The following is an 11,258-nucleotide window of genomic DNA, read 5'->3' as shown; positions in this document are numbered from 1 at the left end:
GTGAAGAATATAAATCAAAAGGCAGTTGGCTGCCGCTTGACTACGCGGTTGTTCCGTGAAAAATAGGGTACTTGCAATTTTCTGTCAGCGCTTTCTCATCATTTTTTTTTTTGGTTTACCGTTTTTCCCCGGCAAAGATCAAATGAATGTTGACTGCATGACTTATGTATTGTTGTTGTCTGTTTGGGATTCGCCAGAGGATTTTCTTGGCTTATGTCATATGCTAACCATAATCAACGCTCACAATGAAGACTTTTCTAAGCTTCAATAATTGATGCTTATTATACAGATTAGTATAAAGTGGCATGGATTCCAGGATTTTCGATACAACAACATATCCTGAAAGCTTATGATAATTACAATGTCATCCAAATTGTTCCCTATACTTGAATATGTAGCTTTGCTTTCTGTGATATTGTTTCAGTTGGAGCCTGGAATTGCTCATCATTCTAACAACGTAGTAATGGGGTGCATTGATGAGGAGAGAGAAGCGCTTCTCACTTTTAAACAGAGCCTGGTGGACGAATATGGCTTTCTGTCTTCCTGGGGAAGAGATAATGACAAAAGAGATTGCTGTAAATGGAGAGGAGTCCGTTGTAGCAATAAAACTGGCCATGTCAAGGTGCTCAATCTTCGAAGATCCGACGATGAAAATTCTCGAGGGCAGGTCTTGAAAGGTACAATCAGTCCTGCTTTGCTTAAATTGCATGATTTAAGACATTTGGACCTTAGTAACAATCACTTCCGTGGAAGCCCAGTTCCTGAGTTCATTGGTTCCCTCAGTAAATTGAGGTACATCAATCTCTCCTGTGGTACATCTTTATTAAAAGTACCTCGTCCATTCCGGAGCCTTTCAGGATTCGTATATCTTCACCTAGAAAACTCTAATTTATTTAGTTTGGGAAGCCTAGAGTGGCTTTCTCATCTTTCTTCTTTAAGACACCTTGACCTGAGTTACATTAATCTCACTAAATCTAGTGATTGGTTTCAAGTAGTTGCCAAGCTCCGTTCCTTAAAAACATTAGTCCTACACTCATGTGCTCTTCCACCTATCAATCCTTCGTCTATTTGGCACTTCAATTTGAGTACGTCTATTGAGACCCTTGATCTCTCCGAAAACAATCTCCCTTCTTCGTCAGTATACCCTTGGCTTTTCAATCTTAGTCGGAATATTCAATATCTTAACCTTGGCTTTAACTCATTACAAGGTTCAATTCCAGGGGCTTTTCAACTCATGGTTTCTCTTAGAACTCTCTATCTCTCTTCTAACGAACTTGAAGGTGGGATTCCAAAATTCTTCGGAAACATGTGTAGCTTAAATAGATTATTCTTGCCTAAAAATAAACTCAGTGGAGAGCTCTCGGAGATGATTCAAAATCTGTCTGGTGGATGCACGATGAATTCACTGGAGGGTCTATCTTTACTTGACAATGATATCACTGGGCCATTACCTGATCTTGTAGGGTTTTCATCCCTAAAAGTATTAATACTTGGAGAAAATCGATTAAATGGAACAATAAACAAAAGCCTCTGCCAGTTGTCGAAGCTTGAGTCTCTGTCACTTGGTACGAATTCATTCACAGGTGTTATCTCTGAAACATTTTTTTCCAATATGTCCAACTTGCAGATGTTGTACTTGAATGATAACTCTTTGACTTTGAAATTGAGCCATGATTGGGTTCCTCCTTTTCAACTGAAATCGTTAAGTCTTGCCTCTTGCAAGATGGGACCTCATTTTCCAAAATGGCTTCAAACTCAAAATCAACTTATTTCCCTTGATGTCTCCAATAATGGAATCTCGGATGTTGTCCCTGATTGGTTTTGGGATCTGTCCATTGAACTCGTTTTTTTAAATCTCTCTAACAACCAGATCAGGGGTAAACTTCCCGATTTGTCTTTTTTAAGATATGATGATATTGTTATAGACGTCAGTTCAAACCACTTTTGGGGCCCAATTCCACCACTTCCTTCAAATTCTACGTTCTTGAATCTCTCAAAAAATAAGTTCTTAGGATCAATTACTTTCTTATGTTCTATTATAAAAAACACATGGAACTTTTTTGATCTCTCAAGTAACTTATTATCTGGAGGGCTTCCAGATTGTTGGTTGAATTTTGATAGCCTATCCATTCTTAATTTGGCAAACAATAGCTTCTTCGGGAAAATTCCAGACTCGATGGGCTTCCTACAAAATATACAAACACTGAGTTTACACAATAATAGGTTAACCGGGGAATTGCCTTCATCTTTAAAGAATTGCTCACAACTAAGAGTTTTGGATCTTAGGGAGAATGCATTGTACGGTGAGATACCAACCTGGATATGGGGAAGTCTTCAAAATTTGATTGTTCTTAGCTTGAAATCTAATAATTTTCATGGAAATATACCTTTTCAGTTATGCCATCTGGCATTAATTCAAGTCTTGGATCTCTCTTTAAACAATATGTCGGGAAAGATACCAAAATGTTTCAATAATTTCTCAGCCATGACCCGAGAAAAAAGTTCCAATCCTATCATTGGGTTGGCTGATAATATCTCGATTTTCCCTAGATATGTATATAAGTATAGTTATTTGGACAATGTTCTGTTGACATGGAAAGGAAGTGAACACGAGTACAAAAGTACTTTGGGACTTGTAAAGTGTCTTGACCTTTCGAATAACAAACTAGATGGAGCAATTCCTGAAGAGATTATGGATCTTGTGGGGTTGATTGCCTTAAACCTTTCAAGAAACCATTTAACCGGACCAATCACTCCGAAGATTGGTGAGTTAACATCATTGGATTTCCTGGATTTGTCTAGAAATCTGTTTTCTGGAAGTATTCCGTGTAGCCTCTCTCAGTTAAGTGGTCTTGGTGTCTTGGACTTGTCGTACAACAACTTGTCAGGAAAAATCCCATCAGGCACTCAGCTCCAAAGCTTCAATGCTTCAGTGTACGCTGGAAATCTTGAACTTTGTGGCCTTCCACTCGCAAATATGTGTCTGGATGAAGAATCAACTCCAAGTCCAGGCACAGACGATGATTCAGACACTCTAGAAGATGAGCACGATCAGTTTATAACTCTCGGATTTTACGTGAGCTCGATTCTTGGTTTCTTTGTTGGATTCTGGGGTGTCTGCGGAACTTTAATACTGAATAGGTCGTGGAGACATGGTTACTACAACTTCCTGACTGGTATGAAAGATTGGCTTTACCTGACAGCAGCTGTGAATATTGCCAAACTGCAAAAGTTCAGGAGCTAATTAAACGGTAGTACTCCTTAGTGTGTAGAGTATTTTAGTAAAGATTATTGGCTCTCAAGTGCTTTTAATTTCTTCATCCTTGGACTTGACTCTTTCCTCTTACAAGCTTTGGTTTATAAAATTAATTGTTACCATTTTTTTTGCAGTGTCTCCCGGTGATGGCATCTTGTCATTAATATTCAGAGTACTCATTTCATTTTTGGAAACTTTCTAAAAACTAAAGTTGTGCTCTCATATGATGCTCATTGTATTGTTGAGTATATGCCTAAAGAAACGTGGATGTGCTTTTCTTTAGTCCATCATCGATTTATGGATTTATTGATTGGAATAAAGACAGTCAAATTCTACTGTGTTATTTGAGTAAATCAGAGGTATTACACCCAATTAGAGTTTAATTATACTACTAATTGGAATAAAGACAGTCAAATTCTGCTATGTTATTGATCAATGTTAGCATTTTTATTTCTTGGATTTTTGCGTGCCTTACACCTCTTTATTAGTATTGGATAAACTTATAACAATGAAAAAGAGATCTCGCCACAGGATGTTCACTAAACATCAGCATAAAGCTAAAACAAACTACTAAAAATTAAAATAACTAAGCTGCATTTGTACTTTGCAGAGAACCTTGTAGCTTGGAAATCCATTAGCGCGGCTCACCATTTGATTCCGGAAAGGTATATTGTAATAGTAATAAAAGAAAAAAAAAAACCTATTAAACTTATTAACGAAGTAGCTGGTGAAGTTTGTATGATTCGAGATCATTCGTAATGAAATGTGATCGAAGAGATCGAACTTTACAAGAATTTACACTCAATGCATTCGAACTGGTTATCAATTAAATTTATACGTAGATGACATTGTAACAATGTTGATCCAAGACTAAAATATCATTTTTAGAGAAGACTAATTGACTTGAACAAATTTTGTTGCTTGCGATGAACGTGGTCGAAGGAACTTGTAAATGGTGCTCTTTAGCTCATCGGTCAGCATCTATGCTTAGTTAACATTTTTATTGTTAGTCCACTTTGTAATAAAGAAAAAACCTATTAAATTTTCATGTGACGCTATATATATTTCTATTTCTTTTTCTTTTAAGCTTGTTAGTCTTCTGAACTTGTAATTGGAGAATTTTGAAACTTTCGCTACGTTTATGATTTGGGAGAGAAATGTCAAGTATTCGATTTGTGGATTTGTTGATTCATGAGGATATACATTTTCTTTTTCATAATACATTAATTAAAAATTAAACAAGTTGAAGAAGGAAGCAAGTAAGGTAAATCAAATATTGAACATGACAAGGTACAAGAAGCAAGCGAGTCTGAAGTATTAAGCTTTCCTAGGCGACAACCAAGTTCAACAAAGCAAAGGTCAAGCAAGGCAAACAAGAATTCAAGCCACACGTCATAAACTCTCCAAGCTTCAACACAGTGAACAAATCAAGGCTGCTTACCAGCATTTGTTGCACAAGCAAACTTCTCAGTTTTATGTCACAACAGTTGGTATCCCGCGTTCTTGAGCAGAGAACATACAATAATATTTACCATTAGAATCTGCTAACAACTCTGTTAAATATTGTTGTTCCATGACCTGTGTCTTCATTTTCGCCATGCTTTAAATTTTCTTAAAATCTAACTCATTTTGAAAAAAAAGAAACCCATTTCAAGAAAACCAGTTTATATAAATGGATAATGAAACCAAGCTAGATTTGGCTGGCGAGTAGTGAATTTTGTGATCTAATTGTGATCGTATATAAAGCCATTAAGTTTACGATTTGGTTAATTATGTACCGTATAACAAGGTCTCAATAATTTCAACTTGTTCGTGAATAACAACAAAGCTATTGCTCTGTTCTTGAAGAGGACTTAAGCCATATCTTAGGTTGAACCTCTACAATTTTGTATTTGATGGCTTTCTCTGTGATTTGTTGATTCTGTTTTCATTTGATTATTTTGTTAATTCCTTTGTTTCTTGATCAAATATCAGACAGTTAAGTGAGGTCTTGGAGGATCATGATCGGTCATCTAACACTCTCAAACACGAGTTCTTGATTTAACTTCCACAAACCTGGGAAGTATTTTCACTTTAGTTGGCAAATTAAAACAAGGGTTTTAACATCAAAGGAAATGGTACCAAGGAAGATGGCCAATTCGGGAATGAAGATCACAAAGGAAGCAGAGGAGCTCTGTCTTTGTTCCCCGCAGTATGCAAGTGATTTTGATCCTAATCTCTCAACTTCGCATCTATTATTGCTGGCCTATCTTCTTCCGACACAGAGAGACATTTCAAGGCAAGTTCTACAAGAATTTGCAATTGCCTCACTTTTCCTTGTGTTTGAAATGTTGTTAATGTGTTTGGTAGATAAGAAAACGATAGAAAGAGAAAGAAAATAACAGAGAAGATACTTGTATCAATGAGTTTGTATTGAATCAAGGTTCAACAAAATGATTACAAGTATTGGTTTATATAGTAGCTTAAACGAATCTATCTAACTAATTAATGAAGCTACTAGAATTTGTTTTACAACTGAAATCAGTTTGTTATAAGCAAGCAGCACGTATAACGAACATTGACACGTCAGCTCTTTAGCTGGAATCCCCTGCTCTGTCGTTTACACAGCTAATGGTGCTCTCATCATTTATACTCACATATGCTAACACCTTGACCCGGTTGAATTCCAACGACAATGGGGTCCATTATCTCAACAAACATATTATTTTCAATATGTTTCTCGACCCAACCTTAAATAAAGTTTCATCAAGGCAACATTGAAAATCAAATATCTTCTTGGCAGTCAAAAGCTCAAGCAGCAAGGCCGCAAAGCTATTAACATCGCATTTTTCTATGAATGATCCATGAGAATGGTATTTATGTTATGATTCAACCCAAATCTGGTAAGATATTGTTTGTTTTGAACTTTAACGAGGCCACATGGTTTGTTCTAAGACACCCATACATCCTAAAACACATATTATCAATAAAGGCGTGGATCAGCTCTTATAAACCGAGCATCTCTCTTGTACTTTGTCGATGTGGGATTTGTTTAGAGTTTTACAATTCAGGTGCCATTATTCTAAATTTGGCGATTGTGTGAAGTACTCGTATGCGTATTTTAACCTCTGAAACAAAAACTGGTGACAAGGAGGTATTACACGCATTATCATTGATGGTTGTCGAAGCCAACAAAAATAAATTCCTACTCTAAATAAATTGTATATAGTAATTGAGCAGAGTCGTGTCCACAGAGATCGGTAATTATTTAAATCCTTTTGAAACGTAAAATGTAAAATGGGGGAATTGTTGACAATAATAAAAATCAAATTAAAAATAACAAGAATGCAAATTAAAGTTGTAATTCAAATTGGAGAAAGCTCTGGTTGAAGGAATTAACTCAGCTTGATTCAACTACTGATCATTGATTCAAATATAGATTATTATTACTCATGAATAGATCGGTTATAGGTACTGAGACACTCTAATAGCCAATCTCTCCTTAACTAGTCGATAACCAAGGTATGACCGTTGGTTATTTCCCTAATCAATAGACAACCCTAGATACGATCATAGGATTTAATCAATTGATAGCCTGAAAAATTAGAGAGACCCAAATCCTAATCAACACATATGATGATTCATTTAAATTAGATTGTTTATTCTCACAACACAACTCTCTGCTATGTTATTTGTCACAAACATTAAATTCTTCATACGATGAATCCTTTAATTGACAATAGATTAAGTTGATAATAAAATAGTGGTCAATTACCTAATTAACAAACATAATCATGAAAATAATTCAGAGAATAAACAAATACCCAAAAAGCAATAAAACAATTAAAGCACAAGAAAGATCTCACAGTAGTGATGAATCAAAGCTTCATTATCCTTGAACCAGAAAAATAGGTTTAGTTCTTCATAGAGAGGAGAAAAATTAAGATCTAGGGTTTCTTTTCTTTTTCTCCAATCCAAATCCCCCTTTTTCACAATAGATTCCTCCCTTAAATACTCTCTCTCTCTTCTCCTCTAGAATTCTATTTAAAATAAAATACTAATATCTGAAATATTAAATTCGTAATTACAAAAATAACCAAAAATACAAAACACGTTAAACTAAAAACTGCAGGTTCGTAGTTGACAGCACGCGCCCATGCCTTATCAATAAAGTTCTTCTGATGCTCTAAATTTCTCCAAGAGAACAATAATCTTTAAACATCATCTTATACCTCAATTTTATCACAAATCAATAGAATTGCACCTACAAAAGTAAAACACAAGTAAATCATTATTATTAAGTGCAAAACATCGATATTAAGAGAAGTAAACAATGCAAAACTAGTGCATAAATTGCACTCTAACAATCATTAAATTAATATACACGCTAATCTCAAAGTATGTGTTATATGCATGTTCTTAATGTGGCTCACATTCATGAGTTTGAGATGAATTAAGGCCACTCACATTTTTTATGATTAGATAATGATAAGAATAGTTGTTCCATATTTCTACAAAATTAAGATAAGGATAATTTCTCATTTTCTTGATGGAGGGAAGTGAATGATGTCCATTAAATATACTAAGGGTCCTTAGCCTAGCCTATATACGACTTTCTGTGAGAATTGCCCATCGAATTAAACGTATTATAGAGGAATAGACTAGAAAATTCTAACCATTTTTTAAATTAACTTAAATAATAATGACTGGAGGTAGAGGCACGTAACTTATTTAAGTTTATAATCTAAAAAATATTTGGAAAAATGCTCTTTTCATCCCTAAGGTTTGATACAATAGTCTATTTCATCCTTACTATTTAAATAATAGTCTATTTCATCCATATTTTTAAGCAATAGCCTGAAAAACCCTTTCATTAATTTACTGTTATTATACCGTATAATTCATTGAGGGCAAAATAAAATTTTTAAATAACGATAAATTATTTTAAAATAAACTCTCAAACACAAAAAAAAAAATATCTGTCTTTCTACATAAATTTAAGTCAAGTGTTATTCAATTATTCTTGAGATTTTTATTTTAAAAAGCTTTATATATTTATTTAACTAAAATTTTTTATTTTACCCTCAATGAATTTCAGAGTAAACTAATTATAAATTCACAGAAGGATATTTTAGGCTATTATTTGAAAAATAAGAATGAAACAAGTTATTTTAAAAAAAATAAAGATGAAATAAGTTATTATCTTAAACCCTAAGGATGAAAATAACTTTTTTTCAATATATATATTATTAAGCTAACAGAAGGATGATGTAATGCATATGTACGTGCCTCTAGACAGCAAATTCAGAGAAGCATTATTGCAAACTCAACAGTTAAGCGTTCAAAGTCAGTGGGACAATTACGTTTGGCCCTTGCTTGGAAATTTCTAATTTCAATGGCAGCAAAGTCAGGGGACCATTAATTGTTCAAAATCAATATACAAACATGGTGGCCCTAGCAAAGAAGATAACATGCACGATAAGGATAAAACAATAACCCTAATCTTTCTTTTGTGGACATGTTAATAAAATAAAGACAGATTCTGAAAGAGGACGTATCTATAGATGGCCGATTTAGAACTTAATTAAGATAATTCATTAAATTTATTTTTAATTGAGACAAAGCCTCTTATGTTGGCGTTAATATGCAGACAAGTATGAATCTGATGCATTATAGTACATTTGCAATTTTGTTTAATTAATTGTTAAGTTGAAATATAAAACAAGTCTTCTCCAATCAACCACGAAGAATTAAGACGCATTTAGTTTTTTAATTTGAAATTTAAAATCAGTCTGAATTTGGTGGAAGTCTTAGCTGATAGTTTGAATACAAATGTCTGTATGATTTTTTTTTAATATCTAAATATAATTGACATTATTTTTGTTTCTATAACTAAAAATATCTTAAATATGGTGTTTAACATTTATATCCTTGTAAGTTAAAATGAATAAAGGGATTAAGTTTTATAGTTTCGCAAATAAGTATATTTAATAGAGATGTTTTGAGATATAATATTTACTTCTTCATGTTTTTTCCTACTTAGATAAAAGTTATAAAAGTTTACTCTTTTCTTTTTTTAAATTCAAATGTAAATGTCTAAAAATCAGATATAAGTTAAAAAAAAGTACAATTTTAAAAAATTTTGAAAAAAAAAATTCAAATTTTAGACATTTAACCAACAAGCCTCCATTTCATCTTGGTAAAGAGAGTCGTTGGCTACCATGAAATTTCTGATCCCTGTCTAGTATGGGCGTGTCATGAATTAAGCCAAGCATTTTAATTTTAGCCTTAAAAAAATTTCCATTCTTTGTTCTAGAAAATTAAAAAAAAAAGAGTAAAAACTAGTTACGTTGGTATTATTATTATATTAGTATTATAAACATCTCAACCGTTACTTAGCAGGCTCATTGATAGGAATCAACTGTTTATTCGCTAACGCAGTATCAATCACCCTTGGTTGTTCTTCTACTGATTAAAATACAGATTTAAGAGCAAAGCAATTTGAATGCTTGTAATTGTTACTCTTGTATCCAATTTTCCATCAAACATATTACTTTTAACGTGGCTTAACAGGGCAGCTCTGAAGATAGAGAAAAACAGAGGAGCTGGGTACTTGACCACTGCAGTAATCAGGTGATTTATTTTGTCTACAGTTCACTAAATATGAAAGGAAACCATTAATAAATTATCAGGACAAGCTTTTTATAAGTAAATTTCTACCCAAACAAAACATCAAGTAACGACATACACCAAAACTGTAAACATCATAGTTCTCTTATTTTCAATAAAATGTGTTTTATTTTGTTTTGGGTAAACGTAAACCGTATAATTCATTGAGGGCAAAATAAGATTTCTAAATAACGATAAATTATTTTAAAATAAACTCTCAAACAAAAATAAAAAAATATACATCTTTCTACATAAATTTAAGTCAAGTGTTATTCAATTATTCTTGAGATTTTTATTTTAAAAAGCTTTATATGTTTATTTAACTAAAAATCCTATTTTGCCCCAATTGAATTACAGAGTAAACCAATTATAAATTCACAGAAGAGCACTTTGGACTATTATTTGAAAAATAAGGATGAAACAAGTTATTTTAAAAAAACTAAAAATGAAATGAGCTATTACACCAAATTTTAGGGATGAAAACAATTTTTTCCCAATATATTTCTATATATTATTATGATTATTATTATTAAGCTAACAGAAGGATGACGTAATGCATATGTACGTGCCTCTAGACAGCAAATTCAGAGAAGCATTATTGCAAAGTCAACAGTTAACCGTTCAAAGTCAGCGGACAATTACGTTTGGCCCTTGCTTGGAAATTTCTAATTTCAATGGCAGCAAAGTCAGGGGAAAATTAATTGTTCAAAATCCATATACAAACATGGTGGCCCTAGCTAAGAAGATAACATGCACGATAAGGATAAACAATTACCCTAATATTTCTTTTGTGGACATGTTAATAAAAATAAAGACAGATTCTGAAAGAGGACGTATCTATAGATAGCCGATTCAGAACTTAATTAAGATCATACGTTAAATTTATTTTTAATTGAGACAGAGCCTCTCATGTTGGCGTTAATATGCCGACAAGTATGAATCTGATGCATAATAGTACTTTTGTAATTTTGTTTAATTAATTCTTAAGTTGAAATATAAAACAAGTCTTCCCCAATCAACCATGAAGAATTAAGACCCATTTAGTTTTTTAATCTGAAATTTAAAATCAGTCTAAATTTGGTGGAAGTCTTAACTGATGGTTTGAATACAAATGTCTGTATGATATATATATTTTGTAATATCTAAATAAATTGACATTATATTTGTTTTTATAACTAAAAAAAATCTTAAATATGGTGTTTAATGTTTATATCCTTGTAAGTTAAAATGAATAAAGGGATTAAGTTTTATAATTTAGCAAATAAGTATATTTAATAGAGATGTTTTGGAATATAATATTTACTTGTTCATGCCTTTTCCTATTTAGATAAAAGTCACAAAAATTTACTTTTTT

At 32.7% G+C, this 11,258-nt stretch overlaps 1 protein-coding gene across 1 annotated transcript; it reads left to right on the top strand.

Moving 5' to 3' along the window:
• The first annotated feature begins 345 nt into the window (after nucleotides 1-345).
• LOC102621182 (receptor-like protein EIX2) lies at nucleotides 346-3,681 on the top strand. Its single transcript, XM_052433577.1, has 2 exons — nucleotides 346-3,251; nucleotides 3,391-3,681. The coding sequence occupies exon 1, from the start codon at nucleotides 350-352 to the stop codon at nucleotides 3,242-3,244; it is 2,895 nt and encodes a 964-aa protein (XP_052289537.1). The 5' UTR covers nucleotides 346-349; the 3' UTR covers nucleotides 3,245-3,251; nucleotides 3,391-3,681.
• Nucleotides 3,682-11,258: the final 7,577 nt, after the last annotated feature.

Source organism: Citrus sinensis, chromosome 9 (genome assembly GCF_022201045.2).
Source record: "Citrus sinensis cultivar Valencia sweet orange chromosome 9, DVS_A1.0, whole genome shotgun sequence".
In the NCBI taxonomy this organism is placed as follows: Eukaryota; Viridiplantae; Streptophyta; class Magnoliopsida; order Sapindales; family Rutaceae; genus Citrus; species Citrus sinensis.
This window is presented reverse-complemented; position numbering and strand designations above follow the sequence as displayed.